The sequence below is a fragment of the Saimiri boliviensis genome, chromosome 3 (assembly GCF_048565385.1).
Source record: "Saimiri boliviensis isolate mSaiBol1 chromosome 3, mSaiBol1.pri, whole genome shotgun sequence".
NCBI classification, from domain to species: Eukaryota; Metazoa; Chordata; class Mammalia; order Primates; family Cebidae; genus Saimiri; species Saimiri boliviensis.
Window position 1 is genome coordinate 126,607,867 of NC_133451.1, and position 18,236 is coordinate 126,626,102.

An 18,236-nucleotide genomic window follows, 5' to 3' on the forward strand; every position below is an offset into this window, starting at 1 on the left:
CTTGGGTAAATGCCAAGGTTCTTGGTCTCATGCCTGAGGAAATCGGGAAGCAGACGCACACACGTGTTGAGATTGGAGCAGGGGTTTAATAGGCAAAAGGAAAGAACAGCTCTGTGTCACAGAGAGGGGTCCTGAATGGATTGCCAAGTCATACTAAAAATGTCAGGGTTTTTATAAATGGGCTGGTGAGGTTCTATAAATAGAACCAGGTGTGGAATCTGCATAGAGGAGAATCTCTATCAACCCCCACCACATTCTTTGATCATGTCGGCACACTCAGTTTATGCTGCTCTGTGCTGCTTATGCGCATGTGCTAAAAGTGGAGGAAGAGTTTCTGTGCCTGTTTCCAGGCACCTTCTTGCAACTGCAGGCATCACCCCAACAGATGCTTCCAGCTTTCCTATCTCAGCGTGCCTAAAGAAAGGGAAAAGAATGTGCTTATTAAAGCCAACTCCTTTTACTGAAGCCCATTGTATGTATGTGAAATTTGGTGATTATCCGGAAAACCCCCTTCTGTGCCCGAATTGCTTATCTGTGTTTTACAGCCTTATCTTCCAGGCTGCTCTTTGGGAGAAGAGAAGTGATTTCTTTGAACTGCTTGAGGTTAGAAAGGAGCTATTTCTGACCTGCTTTTTGTTAGAAGGAAAGTTTTCTGCTGGGAACTCTCTTCACCCTATCTATCTACCTAAATAATTTCTTTCTATCTTCTGTAACACATTTCCACCCCTCAGGAAGGAAATCCCTAACTGCTGTTAGGGGCGACTTCTTCTGGCTACTTCCCGCTGGAGAGGGGCTTAGTATGAGAATAGCAGCCAGGGCTCCTTCTGGGTGGATCTAAGGGTTCCCTGCAGAAGAGTGTTTTCATTTTCGGCTCCACTTGCAGCACCATCTGAAGCTTGATGGTTTCTAGGCGAAAAGAGATAAACATTACAAGGAGGTTTAGAAGATAGGGTCCATATATGAGTATTAAGACTACCATTGTCAGGGGGGGCACTGTAGGTTATAACCATGACAGCAGAGTGCGTTTAATAATTGTGAGCCATTTAGATGGATTGTACTGCTGTAATATTGGTTGCCTCTACTAGATGTTGCTGTACTTTACCAGAAGCATTACTATGAAAACAACACTCTTTCTTAAGAAAAACACATATCCCTCCCAGACTTGCCATTAGGAAATCCAGTCCTCTTCCGTTTTGCAAGGTAACACCTGCGAGTGAGTCTATGATGTTTTTGTTCCTGAATGGCAACCATAATTTCATCTAGGGCCTGGGTCTGTTGAGGGGATAAATGTAGAGAGATGGACCCGAGGGTGGTTCCCACGAGTCCAGCTACAACTGCTGCTTAAAGGAGTAGAATTACATGAGCTGCCCATTTTACTACAGCGTGGGTATGTTTTGTAAGGATGGGAATTGTGTAGAGGCATTGGCATAGGATACTTTCGGAAGTGTTGCTGCAACACTACGGGTTCCCTCCATTCACTTGGTAGGTTCATGCATCCGACATTTCTTCATATGAAGTATATTTCCTGTTTGCGATCTAGAGACACTTCATATCCCCAAGAGGCCAGCTCTAAGGGAGGGTCCCATGCACTTGGCTAGTTTCCAGTGAGGTCCTCCCATACTGAGGCAAATTCTGCCAGAATATTGAGGATGAACACATGATTGAGGTGGAATTTTAAGAACGTTCTGGTCGGGCGCGGTGGTTCATGCTTGTAATCACAGCACTCTGGGAGGCTGAGGCGGGCCCATCACAAGGTCAAGAGATCGAGACCATCCTGGCCAACATGGTGAAATCCTGTCTCTACTAAAAATATAAAAATTAGCTGGGCATGGTGGCACATGCTTGTAGTCCCAGCTACTCAGGAGGCTGAGGCAGGAGAATTGCTTGAACCCGGGAGGCGGAGGTTGCTGTGAGCCAAGATAGCGCCACTGCACTGCAGCCTGGTGGTGGAACAAGACTCTGTCTCAAATAAATAAATAAATAAATAAATAAATAAATAAAGGAACATTCTTTGTAGTCCCCAGGCTAACATTTGGGCTAGAGGTAAAAGTGAGTTAATCTGTCAGCACTGGTGTTACTAGTAAACTGAGATCACCTTGAATTTGGTTATTTAAGGAGAAGAAACTGGTGCTGCTTTCTTACTTTAAGATAGCATTTGCCTCTCTTTTCTGAGGAGTGTTATTGCCTTTCCTGAGTTGTCCAACTAAGACAGACTTCATGTGAGCAGTTGGACAAGGTTCCCAGGTAAGTTCCCTTTGTTCTCAAGGACATGAAACAAATGGGTAATGTGTACTCTGGAAGTACAGTGCAAAAGAGTCTTACAAGAGGTGGAGTTTCTGTAAAATTCAGGTCTGGGCTATCCTCTATAACTTGTGATATGATTGGGAGAAATATGTTTTTCACTTGCTCATCTGGATAAGTTGCACTGGACTGAGTGACTAGGGTAATTTGAGTGTTAACATTGGCTAAATCTTCTAATGATAGAGGTAATACTTCAGCTGACGGTGAGTCTAAAGTACAGATATAACATGAAATTAGGTTGACTGGGGATAGGCAGAATATTAGAGCAAGTAGAATTATTTGTCCAGAATTTCACTGTGCAGGTGCGACAGTATATAGTCCCACTGCAAACAGCAGAGTGAGTATACCAATTCCTGCAATTGTAATGTAGTAAATTATTCAAAATTTTATTCACCAGGACATAGAATATCCCCCTGTGAGTCTATGAAGCTACAGATGTAATCCCATAGATAGTCGAAATCTCCCTGTGAAGAAGGAGAGGCCACAAACAGACCTCTCTAACATCGAGCAGGGACAAACTGTTAATTTATTCAGCTGGGAGCTGCGGCAGGTGAAAATACCTTAACAACTGAGCTCCCCGACAAAGAAAATCCTTGCCCTTTTAAAGGCTTATAATTCTAGAAATTATGTATGAAAGGGTCTTGATCCATGAAGTAGGTGAGGGGTACATGACTAGGTGGGGGTTTGATCATGTTTAAGCAAAAACATGCCTTTCGGAAAGATTCCTCCATTCCATGCTTGTGATCTATAGGAGTGTGATTAAGGGTGGTGCCCAGTCTGCCAGCCTTTACTTCTCCTATTGAAATGCGATTTAGAAGTCTAGGGGGAAGTGGTCTTAGAAGCTTAAGAGGATTAGGGTCTCCTTCCTCACCTGCAGGTGTGCGTCAAAGGGGAGTTCTAATATCTGGTGGCAAATCTCAAAGGGAAAGATGGAAGTAACTGACAGTATCTGGGAGGGCGAAGGAGGGGCTAAGTAGAATGAGTAGTCCTCACTCAGTTACTTATTTTTGGTGATTCTCAGCTTTAGATCCTTTATTTCTTCACAGGCATATTGAGGGCATTCTGAGCTGTCAGGGACTTCTCCTTCAGGTCTCCAAGACTTGACTGCATTGTGATGTCTCCAGGAGTCAATTCCTGTAACTTTTACTGCCGAGGGGGTGGAGAGAAGAACAGGGTAAGATCACGCCCAACTTGGGCCGAAAGATGGAGAGAGAGAGGAAAGAGACTTCACGAGTCCTAAATCTCCTGGGTTAAATAAACATGGTCCTATTTTCTGGTGTTGAGTCTCCGCTAGTTGGTTAATTCCTGTTGGGAATAAGCTAGGGAGGTTATCTGCTTAACCAATTCAGAGGTTCCTTGGTCTAATAGGAAATCATTTATAAGGAAAAGTTGTCCATACACCATTTCAAAAGGGTTCAAGCCTGACTTGGAAGGGGTATTTCTTACCTGTAGTAAAGCTATGGGAAGAAAAGTGACTCAAGAAAGGTGAGTTTCCTGGGGCAGTTTTCTGAGGTGTCTTTTGATAACGTTTTTTTCTCTGCCTTCTCTGAGGACTGGGGGATCCAAGCACAATGTAGATATACTGTATGCCTAGTGGCCTTTAGAGCCCCTGGGTGACAGCTGTTTTAAATGATGGGCTGTTGTCACTTTGGAGATACTTAGGTAGGCCAAAGCAGGGACTTATTTCATTAACCAGAAGTTTTATTACCTCAGAAGCTTTATCTGTACAGCATGGAAATGCTTCTACACAATTAGTGAAAGCATCTACCCATGTCGGGAGGTATTGGATGCCCTTTGTCTTTGGCATGTGGGTGAAGTCTATTTGCCAGTCTTCCCCTGGATAGCTTTCTATTCTTTGTGTTTAGGGATGGAGGAGCCGTTTGTTGAGGGAATTATTTTTAAGACAGACTTTTCAAGCATTAGCAACCTGTTTGACTGTTTTCAGTAACTTATCTCCTGAAAACAATCTCTGGGCTGTTAGGTTTTATCCTTTCCCAAGTGCAAAGTCTGGTGAAGTATTTTAATGACTTTTCACTGTCTAGGGCTGACAAGCGGAATTTGTCATCCTCTGGCTGTAGCCGTCCTGAAGGCTGGAAAATGTACCCCCAAGAAGTGGCACACTCTGCCTCTTCAGAGGAGTACCGAGGCTTAAAGCATTCCCAGACTAAAGGGGCTTTAAGTGTGTTGATGCCTTGAGGCTTTCTTGCTGCTGACTTGGCTGCCTGATTAGCTAACTTGTTTCCTTCGGGTATTTCATGTTTCCTTCTATTGGCTTTTACAATGCATCACTGCTGTCTCTCAAGGAAGGGAAATTGAGGATAATAACCTGTTAACTTCGCGATGGTATTTTATAGGGGACCTATTAGCAGTTAGAAAGTGCCTCTCCTTCCAGATGGTAGCATGAGCATATAGAGAGAACTAAGAAAGCATACTTGTAATCAGTGTAAATGTTGGTTACCTTTCCCTTGATTAATTCAAGTGCTCTTGTAAGAGCTGTCAGCTCAGCTAGTTGAGCGCTTGTGCCTGGAGAGAGATGTGCACTTTCAATAACATTATTCCCAGTGACTACTGCATAGCCTGCTTACTGACTCTGTTCCACAAAGAACTCTCAACCATGAGGAGGGTCCAGTCTGGATTTTCTAGGTGAGATCCTCCCTGGCTGCATAGCTCTGTACCACAATTTGTTCACCATCAATGCTCAGATTCCCCAGTTTCCTCAAGGAGGAAAATAGCTGAATTTAGGCAGGAGCACGTTCTTAGCTGAGCTGCTGACCCCTCTAACAGCAGAGCCTGATATTTAAGAAGCGGCTGTCTGTTAGCTAAAGGCTTCCCCTAGAGGACAGCAATCCTGCTACATTATGTGGGGTGTAAACAGTTACGCGATTTCTCAGGGTTGATTTGGTGACTACCAGTAGGTCAACTGCTGCAAATGCTTGAAGACATGCCAGCCATCCCTGGCTGATAATCAAGCTCCTTACTCAGGTAGCCAGCCCACTGGCTGTTGAGCTGGTCCCCCAGTTAAATCTCCCAGGGCCGTTCCTTCCTCTGATATGTAAAGATTGAAGGCCCTCCCTACGGGAAAGCTGAGGGCTGGTCCTTTAGTAAGGTTTGCTTTAACTGGTTTAAGGCCTTTTGGGCTTCACATTCCCAGGTTAGAAAGTGAGTTTTAGCTGCTTGTGTTTCTTTCATGAGATGATACAGAGGTCGGGCTATCTCACCATTCCCAGGTATCCATAGTCCGCAATATCATGCAATGCCTAAAAATCCTATTAGGTACCTGAGGGTCTACGGGAGGGGGAAGGAGGAAATGGGCTTAACACTTTCTTTCTCTGATACTCTTGTTTCCTCAGACAGCACCAAACCCAGTTACTTTCCTGAAGTCTGGCAAAGCTGGGCCTTAGATTTGGAAACCTTATATCCTCTGTCAGCTAAGAAATTAAGGAAGGCTTTAGTGGCTTCTTGGGAATCTTCCTAAATTGGGGCACAGAGCAGAAGGTCATCTACATATTGATAGACCCTGGCCTGAGGATGGGAAAACTCAGAGAGGTCCTTTGACAGCGCCCAACCAAACAAGTGAGGACTGTCTTGAAATCCCTGAGGCAGCACCATCCAGGTTAACTGTGCAGTTTGGCCGGAGGGATCCTCAAAGGCAAACAGGTATTGAGAGTCAGGCTGTAACGGTGTGGAGAAAAAGGTATCCTTTAAATCTAGGACTGTAAACCATTTTGTTCCCTCAGGTATTTAGGTTATCAGGGTGTAGGGATTAGGGATTACCAGATGAATTGGGACTACTGCTTCATTAATGAGGCAGAGGTCCTGAACTAGTCTTCATTCCCCATTGTGTTTTTGCACTTGTGGCATTAAGGTATTTCAAGGACTGTTACAGGGTTTGAGGACGCTTTGCATTTTCAGGTTATTCATAATGGTTTCCAGCCCTTTCCTAGCCTCTGGCTTCAGAGGACAGTGTAAGGCTAGTTGCCTCCCCGGAGTTCGGACACGTCCATCTCCTGCCCCACTTGGAAATTAGAATATGTCAATCATTTAGCTCTGCCTTGGAAATCCCCTTTGCACTGGGCACCTAGCCCGCCTGGGAAATCCCCTCTGCACTCGGCACCTAACCCCTCCCTTGGAAATCCCCTCTGCACTCAGCACTTAGCCCGCTCACAGGAAGTCCCACCTCCCACTCACAGGAAGTCCCACCTCCCTACCAATAGCAGCTCCCACTGTCCACATCCTGTCTCCCCAAATCCAATCAAACGCCTTCACTCCCTATAAAACCCCACTCCTGAGAGGAAGCAGCGTCACTTCCCTGGCCCTTCTAACTGGGAGTGTAGAGCCTTGTTCTGGAGCTGAGTAAATCAGACTTGGCCATCTAATTTTCTTGTGCTGGCCTCAGTCTCCTCGTTTTTTACTGGGCTCCTGTCTTCAAAGAATGAACTTTACAGACAGCATCTCTGGTTAGGAAAGAAGTAGGATTTTTAAGGTAGATCTAAACTGGCCTAACAGTTTTAGCTCCACCTATTCTTCCACCTATTCTTCCTTGAGTTGCTCACACTTTCGGGTTAATATTGGCTTCCATTAGGGGCAGACAAAAGGTTTGTCCCGGGGCTGTGAAGATGATGGTCTTCGTGGAGGCTAAAATGTCTCTACCTAATAAAGGAGTGGGACTTTCAGGCATGATCAAGAAGTCATGTGTAAATAACAAGTCCCTCCAACTACAACTAAGGGGTTGAAAGAAAAATTCGGTTAGAGTCTTTCCTGAGACACCCACTATGGTAGTGCTATGGAAGAGGGGAGGCCTGGGTTGGAGAGGAGAACTGAAAGACTGGCTCCAGGGTCCAGGAGGAGGTCCACCCTCCTCCCTTTTATTTCCAGAATCACCCGGGGCTCCTGAGCAGTAGTGGCAGTTTGAGCTGCTGGAGCCAGGGTTTCGACCTCAAGGCCTGTCATTCCTTCCGGACCATCTGTGAGACTCGTTCTGGACTCAGTGACCTCCATCTCCTCGGCAGTCCCATCTCCAATGGTCTCCACCACAGGTTGGACAGGGTTGAGGTGGCTTTCTTTTGTTGTTTGGGCATTCCTCATTAAAATGCCCTAGCTTGCCACACCAGTAGCAATTAGTGCATGCTCCTCAGGGACCCTAGACTTTGCAAGCCTGCAAGGCAGCCTCTAGAGCCTCAGTCTTTCTCTTATGCATTCTCTTTTTCTCCAGGGCCACCTCCTGGTTCCTAAAGACTGAGGTGGCCACACTCAGGTCTTCTAAGGTGCTGTTTGGCCCTATAGCCTGTTTCTGTGGTTTCCTTCTAATATCAGAAGCTGCCTGTGTCATAAACTTATCCTTTAGAATGAGCTGTCCCTCAAATGAATCAGGGGACAGGGAAGTGTGTTTGGCTAGTGCCTCTCTCAGCCTTTCCATGAAAGCTGAGGGATTCTCATCTGGCTTGTGGTCTATCATGGACAACTTAGAGGAATTAAGTGGTTTAGCCCTCCTTCTTCTAAGGCCCTGTAATACACACATTCCTTTTCCATCCACCTATAAGGTCACAGGGATTCCAATCAGGATTGTCAAGAGTATAGCCTCTCTTCATACTGGTAATGGTTGTTCTGTTATTTCCTCACCTTGCATATCTCCCGTTTTCCTTTTTGGCATACTATGAGAGACATGTTGTTCATCTCCGAACTTCTCTGCTGCCTGCAGAGATGCCTTATTTTCAGCTGCAGTGAGGGTTTGGCTTAGAAACAGCATAACATCCCTTCATGTGAGGTCAAACACTTCAGTTAAATGTTGGAAGACTTAGGTATGTCTCCACATGTGGAGACAGGGTCATCAGAAAATTGGCCCAAATCTCCCTTTATTTGGCTAAGGTCCTGTAATGAGAAGGGAACTTACACCCTAGCGGTGTCCCTTCCATTTGGTGTTTTCTGTAGGGATAAGAGTGAAGACAGGGCAGTGGAGAGCTTTGGAGATGCCAGAGCTGGAGGAGCTGATGGCACAGTGACAGGGTGCCCCGAATAAGGGAGACAGACAGAACTCATGGGGAACTTAGAAGTGACCTCCAATGGCTCCTTAAAAACTTGCTTTTCTGACTTCGGGAATTAGTCTCTGCAGAGTTGCCCAATACAGCTACCAAGAGGACTTAGTTGATTATGCAAGCTTGCAAAGGTCTGAGTTGTCTTTCTTTGCAAGGCAAAGAAAGCTTGTACATAGGGGACCTTGGACCACTTGCCCTCCCATCTACAAACAAGATCTAATTGTTGGATAAGATTAAAACAAAGGCTCCTATAGCCAGCCAGGTCTGTTTATTTCCAAGATAGTAAGAAGGCCATCCCCTTGTGCAGAAGAAAATGAGCCGCTTTTTCTTCAGTCTCAAGGTCAAAGAAATTCAAGTGCTTCAGAATGCACTCCAGAGGAGTGCAGGCCAAAGATGGCTTGTTACCCAGAAAAGAGACAAGAGGCATCCCTCAGTCTCCCTGTACTTTTCAGTGTAACGCAGGGTAGAGGAGAAAGACAGTGGGAGCATCCCCCCAGCTGTTCTCCCTCCTTAGTTCTTGGGTCCTGACACCGTATGTGCCACCCATGGTTGCAGGTATGATCATCAAACCATGGTACCAGAGGAGCTAAGCAATGGAGCTAGTCACGCTACCCCATGTGACCTTTGTCCTCTGCTTTGTGATTACCCTTTGACCTCTTAGATTTGCGTGATCTGCATGACTCCTTGATGGATGGGTCGCAGGAGAGACTATGTAACAGTTGCATTTGGGCAAGGCCTCTTAATGGAGGAAGTATACAGGATTGAGCTTTATAATCTATTATGGACCAGACTAGAGAATTTATTCTTAGGTAGTGGTTCTGGTTAACTTTGAGACACAAAATCCCCGTTCTATTTAGATGCCATTCTAGTTGCTGGCAGAACAGGTGTCTCAAGAGAACATAACGTAAAATGGTGGCTTTCCTAATAATGGAGAGAGTATTGAAACTAAAATTTGTTTTGGAGGACATTTTTCTCCTTACTGCTGAAAGCAGAGTTCTCCCACTTGCAGAGAGGGCATAAAGTTTGGTCTCTAGCAGACGGATGCAAAAAGGACAACTGGAAAATCTCCGTCTGTAGAAAGTCACAAAAACAGCAATCCTTTGATCTGCATTCCTGGTTTCTAAGGTGGTTACTACGCCTCTTAATTGAATTATTTTCCAGGGCTGTAAAAACTCCCAGGGCATTGCATACAGAGAGGGGATGGGAGACATGGTGACTGTGGAAAAAAAAAGGAGGAAAGTATGATTTGCAGTAGGAAAGCTTGGAGATCCTGTGCGCCGACACCTAGTTGGGCAGTTGGGGGCTGGGGTCAGCCCAGAAGCCTTTAGATAACACCAGGGTGTAGCCCTGGCCAGAAATTTTCAGTTGCTCCAGGACCTTTTCCAGCTCCACATGATAGCCAGATTCTCCATGAAAGGAAACTAGCTTGGAACAGGGCCAACATCCCCGGCACCCAAAGGACACTAAGGGACTGACCAAGTCCTCCCCAGCAAGCCTCTCCTCAGAGTCTTCAAGACCAGCAGCTTGGCCTGGTGAATCCTTAATCAGCTGTCAGATGCCTGGGTTTTTGATAGTTCTTTGAGAGAATAAGAACTGAGGATGAGAAGCCTCAGAAATATAGAGTCCACTCCTATTCTCACCCTTCCAGTGATTTTACCTTCAAATCCCAATGAGCCCCCAAATATAAAATGGCCTTGTTGTCTGGGGTAGATACCGAAGTTCGTGGTCTCACAGCTGAGGAAATCAGGAATGTAGATGGACACACACAGTGAGATTGGAGCAGGAGTTTATTAGGCAAAAGAAAAGAGCAGTTGTCTGTCACAGAGAGGGTTCCCGGACAGGCTGCTGAGTTGTAGTAAAAAAGGTCAGGGTTTTATAAATGGACTATGAGGAGGGTGTGTCTTATCTTCCTAGGATCCGAATAACTGGTTATAACCAAGTGTACTATCTGTATAGAGCAGAGTCTCTATCAGCCCCCACTCCATTTTTTTGATCATGTAGGTGCACTCTTAGTTTATCTGTTCTGTGCTGTTTTTTGGTGTGTGCTGAAAGGGAGGGAAGAGTTTCTCTGCCTGCTCCCAGGCACCTTCTTGCAGCTGCAGGTATCTTCCCCATGCATACTTCCAGCTTTCCTATCTTACTGTGCCTAAATGAAAAGGGATGTGCTTATTGAGGTCCACTGTTTTTACTTGGGCCTATCGTATGTGTGTGAAGTTTGGCGATTACCCAGGAAACTCCCCGCTCCGTGCCTGAGTTGCTTATCTGTGTTGTACAGCCTGATCTTCCAGGCTGCTCTTTGTTAGAAAAGAAGTGATTTTTTTCTTAACTGCTTGAGGTTAAAAAGGGAGCTGTTTCGGTACTGCTTTTCGTTAGAAGGAAGTTTTCTGCCAGGGACTCACCCTAACTATCTACCTAAATAATTTCTATCTCCTGTAACACAAAGATACTGGACTAAGTATGCTCAGTTCCTTTTCCCAAGTTCACCAGTCAGATGTCACTCTCTTATCTGGTAAGTCACTCTCTTATGAGCTGAGTGAGAGGACACTAGGTGGCAAGAAGTACCTAGTCTCTAGTCTTTAATTTCTGTCCAAACTCTCAAATGAGTCCAGTCCAGTACAATGTCAGTCCATTTTGGACTAAAATAGCACTTATAAAATTTTTTTCCTACTACATTAGTTTGCAATGCAAAAATATGACCTTAACTTAAATTAGTGCTGCAGTATATATATATCGGAATAGCAACTCATCTAAACAGTCACATAATCTGCTTTTAATGATTTTGTGACATAAATCAGAAACTCTCATTTTTTTGCGGGGGGGACAGAGTCTTACTTTGTTGCCAGGCGCCAGGCTGGAGTCTGCCTCCTGGGTTCAAGCAATTCTCCTGCCTCAGCCTCTTGAGTAGCTGGGACTACAGGCGCACGCCACCATGCCCAGCTGATTTTTTTTTTTTTTTTGTATTTTTAGTATTTTGTATTTCACCATGTTGGCCAGGATGGTCTCGATCTCTTGACCTCGTGATCCGCCTGCCTCGGCCTCTCAAAGTGCTGGGATTACAGGCTTGAGTCACTGTGCCTGGCCAAAATCTCATCATTTTTATCTAGCAAGTACATTGTAAGTTTCTTGAAATGGAAATGTGTCTATTCATGTGTTTTTAAACATTGAAATACAGACTAAGATCAATCAGCAACATCTATAGAAATATATTTTAGTTTTACAAGCTCCCTTTGAAATGTTAATATACCATTTAACTTGTAATTTAAAAGATAAATTCTCTCATGTTAATAGTGACTCTGTAAGCTACACAGTATTTTAAGTATTTTTTATTATTTAGTCTTTTTAAAGATCTCAGGCTAAGTTTAGCAGCTGTTAGAAATAATGCAGTCAAGAGGAAGCCTGTGGAAGTAGTTAAATTCAGGACATTTTGAAACAAGCCTTAGAAAAATTACCATTTGTGAAACACTGACCTACTTCAAAGCTAGGTATAGGTACCACTATCACTATGTTGAAACACAGATACATTCCCACCACACGATCAAAAAATTTTTATTTAAAAACAGTATCCTTTCTTAGGTATCATCAGATTAATTTAAATTGAAAGAACAACTTAGATATTATCTGTACCTTTATCTGTTAAGTCATATTCTTTACTCTGATTGTCCCACTGAGCTTTATTATTTCTTTCTTTTATTCATCCATTCAAAAATTCTTATAGGATTTATTATGTTCCCAGGCACTTAGAGAAACAGCTGTGAATTAGACAAAGATCCTGGGTACCTGCGAATTGCTTGTTTGTTTCTGTTTGAGATGTTGTTTCGCTCTTGTTGCCCAGGCTGGAGTGCAATGGTGTGATCTCGGCTCACCACAACCTCCACCTCCCAGATTCAAGAGACTCTCCTGCCTCAGTCTCCCGAGTAGCTGGGATTACAGGCATGAGCCACCGCACCCCGCCTACCTGAGACTTAATTTTATGTAAAAACAGATAATAAACAGGTAAATATAGTTTCATGGGAAGATAAATACTATTTAAATAAAAACAGTGATCAATAAGCTAAAAAGTAATTAGCATTGGGGGTACTCTTAGATTGAGTGATCTGAAAAGGTGTCTTTTAGGTGTAGTGTTTGAGTAGAAACATAAATGAGTAAAAAAGCCATGTTAATAAGATGAGAAGAGAGAACAGCAAAGTGAAAATGCCAGATGTGAAGAATTAACATGGTGAGTTGAAGGGAGCTCAAGACCAGCGATCAGGGACCCAAGAGTGGAGAAGATAGTAAAAGATAGAAACCGGAGAGGTTAAGTAGTGGCCAGATCAGGTAGAGTTTTGAAAGCCAAAGCAGGGAGTCTAAATTTTATTCTATGTGTGCTTATAAATAATTAAGAGTTTTAAGCAGGAAATTACAATGATGTTATTTATTCTCCCCTGTAAAGGTCTTCTATTTTCTCAGATTAACAAATTGATGGTTCTGTTTGAAAGTCCAACTCAAATACCACATACATTGTAAAGCCTTCTGTGATGTTCATGGGGTGGTGGTTGGGGGGTCCTGTTTAACCAGCTTTCCTAGGGGTGACTTCTCCCATTCAGTTCTATTCAAGTCAAAGATGAGTCTTAGAGACTGTATGATGCTTAAGTAGCTGAATCTGGCATCACTCTTACAAGACAGTCAGTGGGAAGAGGCTAGGGGCATAGACTGGATATAGTCAGGGCTCAGATGATCAAGAGAGTCTCCAACTAGAGACCATTCTCATTATTCGGGAGATCCTTCCCCCTTTTTAAAACCTGTATTCGCCGGGCGCGGTGGCTCACGCCTGTAATCCCAGCACTTTGGGAGGCCGAGGCGGGTGGATCCCAAGGTCAAGAGATCGAGACCATCCTGGTCAACATGGTGAAACCCCGTCTCTAGTAAAATACAAAAAATTAGCTGGGCACAGTGGCGCATGCCTGTAATCCCAGCTACTCGGGAGGCTGAGGCAGGAGAATCACCTGAACCCAGGAGGCGGAGGTTGTGATGAGCTGAGATCGCGCCATTGCACTCCAGCCTGGGTAACAAGAGCGAAACTCCGGCTCAAAAAAAAAAAAAAAAAAAAAAAACACCTGTATTCAGCTTGGTCAGTTATCAGGTGTTTTTCTCATAAAGGTCATAAAGGGAGTTGAAGCTATTCTTACGAGGGTAAGCTTTGTTTTAAGGTTCATGAAAGTTGTATCTCTGCTGAAGCAGCCTTGTCTCCTGGAAATCCCTGGGCCAGGGGTGGAAATCTTCAGGGCCAGTTTGTGTCATATTGATAAATATATTTAGTATCAGCCCCTCAAGATAACTGAGTGAGCCTTATGGCTATAATTAATCTTATAGCCATGATATATCTCTTGTAGTATATTTTCCTTAATTTTCCAACTATCTTATCTGTTTTTAGTTTTCCCATATCATACATTCTCGCCTTTACATGATACAATTCTCTACTATAATACTTTTTGCTTGTTTTCCAACTTTTCTATTGAACTGTTAACTTCTTAAGGGTAAGGACTGTGTTTAACTCCTGTATGCACAGGTTATAATGTAGTGCATACCATATAGTAATGTTAAGAAAATGATTACTGAATGAACAAATGAGTGTTTTGATTATCCCATAACTTATACTTCTGGTCTTAATATCTGTCAAATTCCAGTTTCTTATTTTCAAATACCTATTGACATATTTAATTGTCTAGATTTTCTTCAGCCTCAACTTCACATACTCACATCTCTTTTTGACTTTTCCAGTTTTTTTTTTTTTTTTTTTTTTTTTTTTTGAGAGGGAGTTTATTGCCCTTCTTATTGCCCAAGCTGGAGTGCAATGGCACAATTCAGTTCACTGCAACCTCTACCTCCTGGGTGCAAGCTGTTCTCCTGCCTCAGCAACCCAAGTAGCTGGGATTACAGGTGCCTGCCACCATATTCTGTATATGTATATTTAATAGAGATAGAGTTCTGTATATTTAATAGAGATAGGGTTTTGCCATGTTGGTCAGGCTGGTCTCTAACTTCTGGTCTCAGGTGATCTGCCAGCCTTGGCTTCCAAAGTGCTGGGATTACAGGTGTGAGGCCCTGTACCTGGCCAACTTCTCCATTTCTATTGGTAATACCAATTTCTTTCTAATTTACTTGGTCAGAAATTTTAGAGTACTTTTATTCTTCTCCTGATACTGGGGACTTCCTTTAATCTATTTCATTGACTTTAACCCTAGTTCAGACTTTTATCACCTAATTCTTGGAAAAATGCAACAAAGTGACTGGCTGGAGAATAATTCTGGCTCAAATGTCTTCCCTTCTCAAATCTGCATTGCATGTCTTTGCAAGGTCATTGTCAATGAAATATTTTATTTGTGAGTTCATACAGTGTTCCTTTTTCCAAGTATTTTTGCACACTGAATGTATGACATTCCATTCCCTTATATGTAACCTTATTTAATGCTTACATGAACTAAATGAGATAGTGTTTTTATCTCCATTTTACGGATAAGGAAATTAAGATTTAGGTTACCTGTCCAAAATCACAGTTACACCAATGACAAAATGGTAGTTAGTATTTTTATCTCTATTTTACAGATAAGGGAATTAATATTTAGGTTACATGCTGAAAGTCACAGTTACACCAATGACAGATAGTAGAGCTGAGGGCTGAACACAGGTCTTTTTAGCTGAAAACTCTGAGCTCTGCTTAATCATTGTGCTACTAATATCCCAAGTTTGAATTCCTCTTCACTTTGGAGGATTTCCATGGTATGGCCTACCAATCCTACTTAACTTCCCATTTCTGCTGCACTTGGATTTTCTATTTCATATTTCAAATATCTTTCCACTTATCTCCTGGGCATTGCCCTTCTCTACTTCAAGTAGATTGTAAGCTTCTTAAAACCTTACTCTTACTACACTTGCCTTGCATTTCTACGAAGATCTACTATTGTAGATGGCACAGTAAATTCTCAGTGAATAATTTCTAAAATCTTTAGCACAGTTCTTGGCTAAACAAGAACATATGCATGTTTAACAAATGGTACCAATGATAATTACTATGCAGGGACTGATGCATCAAATTGAAGACCTAATTAGGAAACCAGAAAATTCTGATCTCTTCAGTCCTAAGAACTATTTTTTGCTTGTTCTCGTCACAATTTAGATTAGTGGTTTCCAATATTAAGTGAGTACATTTCAGTCTTATCTCTCCTTTCTATGAAACAGTCCCAAGTATGATATAGACATCACTGTAACATCGACAGCAACAGTTCGTCCATTACTGCTCTCTCTGAGGGTATTTTGGCGAAAGAGAAATGGAATAGTTGTAGTTACAGTTTTGAAATAAATGGTTAATGCGCTACCTATAGATGGATCTATCGATCGATCATCTTCATTTAACTTTCATGAAGTTACTGGTGTTTGTCAAGACTTCCTGGCTCAAGTTTCTGATGTACAGAACCTAGCATTCTTCAGGCATCTCCCCTGTTGTATAACTCCTGCTTCATTCTGGCGCTTCGAGCACATTTGGTTCACATCCAGCAACAGGAGAAAGCGGCCTTTACGCCTTGCACGGTTTGCACGACGCAGTGAAAACGGCCGATTTACGGCCTCCCCAGTGCTGCCTGCCGAAGGTCCGGCGCATGCGTCCCGTCCCGGGTGAGCGCCGTCGCGCCACATACGTCACCCACTCCCCGGAAAGCGCCGCTGCGTAAACGGCGGGGGCGTGTCTTTTGGTCTCTCCGCATGTAGTTACCTGAGAAACGCGGGAAGTTGGGTCTGGGCACTGTTGCTCCGGTAGGCTAAGTTTTATTTCTGGAGAGAGCCGTGAGGTTGTCCTCGGGCCCAAGTCTTCAGGCCGATTCGGGTTTTTGGCGCGGTGCGATGGAGGTAGTGGAGGCCGCTGCCGCTCAGCTGGAAACTCTGAAATTCAATGGCACCGGCTTTGGAGTTGGCGAAGGTCCAGCGGCGGCGTCTCCGGGCTCTGCTCCTGCGCCAGGGACACAGCCGCCGCTACCGTCGCGTGAGGGGTCCCCGGACACTGGGCAGACCGTGGAGGTTAAGCCTGCCGGGGAGCAGCCGCTGCAGCCCTTTCTGAACGCCGTCCCGGGCCGGACCCCAGCGCGGCAGCCACCGCCGCCGGCCGAATCGCCGGCCTGCGGGGACTGCGTCACCTCCCCGGGAGCCGCAGAGCCTGCGCGGGCCCCGGACCCCTTGGAGACCTCGGAGTCGGACTCGGAGTCGGACAGGTCGGGTGCCTCCAGGACCCAGAGCTGCGGGGAGAGGTCTTGTAGGACGGGCGGGGGACGCCGGGGCCTAGGAGCCTAGAGGTTGCCCGTGTGGGCCCTGGCGGGTGGGCAGGTCGCTGATGCTGCGGGCGCACGTGTTGACGTGTTGGCTTTGACTGCCCTTTATTCGCTGCCTCTTTCAGCAGGTCGCGTGGTGAATCTGAGCTTGGTAATCAGTTCTCACTTCTTTCCTAAATGTGGTGACCTGAAGGGTTCTATGTATAGATCGTATGAGTTTTAGAAAACTCGAGGATCTTAGGTTATTTCCTTAACTATTCAGTTTAGGCTGTACTTTTGTGGTTATAATTGAGTTTTACGTCCGATCTGATTTTTTTCCCCCCATCATTTCTCAGCCTTGTTTTTTGAACCAGATACATGGAGGATCAGAAAAAGGATTATTTTGTTTCAAAGCTGACTCTTGATAATTACGTTAATTTATTATAGAGTCCTTGTAGGTAACACGTGTTCGTGAAAGTAGCCAAACAGTGTTATTTAGGAGTATTTTATGCTTTACGTTTTATGAGAGCCTTTTCCCCTTCCCCCACTTCTGTCTTTTAAATACGAAACTTTTGGGCTGGAGAGAACTCCAGCATGTGGGATATTACTAAACCACACTGAACATTGTCCACGAATAGTTGAGTGAGTTGAGTGGGGTACTAAACAGGTTAACAACATAGACACGTGGTGAGGAAGCGAGAAGTTTAGTTTTTAGGAAGGTCATCAGTGAAGAGGGAGAGTGGAGAAGGCTGAAAGATTTGAGTAGAAGGAGAGGGTATGAAGTACACTGGGAGGGGAAAGTAACTGTAAACAAGGTTGGATTTCTTGGCAATACTAAAATTGCAGTATGATCATTTTTTGGGATTTCAGAGTTCATTTTACTAGCAAAGAAAAGTAAATGGTGGACGATTTGGGGATAAGTTTTGAAAGCAGAAGGAATATAGCATCATAATAGGCCAACTTAGTGTCAGGATGCCACTTCTAACTCTCTTTGTGGGTGATGGCAGAGAATACCAAATATTTGAAAAAATCAAAAGGGATGCAACTTTGTGTCTGTTGTCAGCAGTGAAATCAGATGGAAACTGAAGGGGAGAAGCAGGTTCAGTTAGGATCATGCACTTTTCCTTGTTTTAACTTGCTCCAAGTGTGGTATGTATAGGCCATTCATAACAAAGGTGGCCAATATGCAGTGAGAGGTTGGATATGGAGTTCAGAGATGTCCTAGCTGAAGATTTAGACGTTAATGTCACACGGATGATTATTGAAATCATTAACGTCTATAGGATTATCCATGGAAGTAATGCAGAAAGAGGAGGAAGTCAGAGAACCCTTAAAAATAGTACATAAAGGGGCTTGAAGTGGGGAGCCAACCAACAAAATTTAAACTGAGACAGTGGTTGCTGTTAACGGTAATTTATGTGGAAGATAAGGACCAAGTGAGTTTTCAGAAAGTGGAACATGTCCACATAATTTAGTAACTGAGGATTCCCCAAGTTGTCTGTAGATTGAGAAGAAACTCATTGGCAATTAAGCGCTCTGGATATTGGTGCCTAAGTGAGGTGCCATGCCAAGAGTTCGTTCCTTCTTGGTGGTGATTTGTCACATGCTTGCTTAGACAGGTGTATGATAT

General features: G+C 44.0%; 1 protein-coding gene across 1 annotated transcript in view; it reads left to right on the plus strand.

Annotated features, from left to right (window-relative positions):
- Nucleotides 1-16,019: 16,019 nt before the first annotated feature.
- Nucleotides 16,020-18,236, plus strand: part of NAF1 (nuclear assembly factor 1 ribonucleoprotein) — a 36,468-nt gene continuing 34,251 nt past the window's right edge. Inside the window, exon 1 of the mRNA XM_003942717.4 lies at nucleotides 16,020-16,570. Within this exon, the coding sequence (XP_003942766.1) occupies nucleotides 16,206-16,570 (365 nt within the window). The 5' untranslated portion in view covers nucleotides 16,020-16,205. The remainder of the gene's footprint in view (nucleotides 16,571-18,236) is intronic.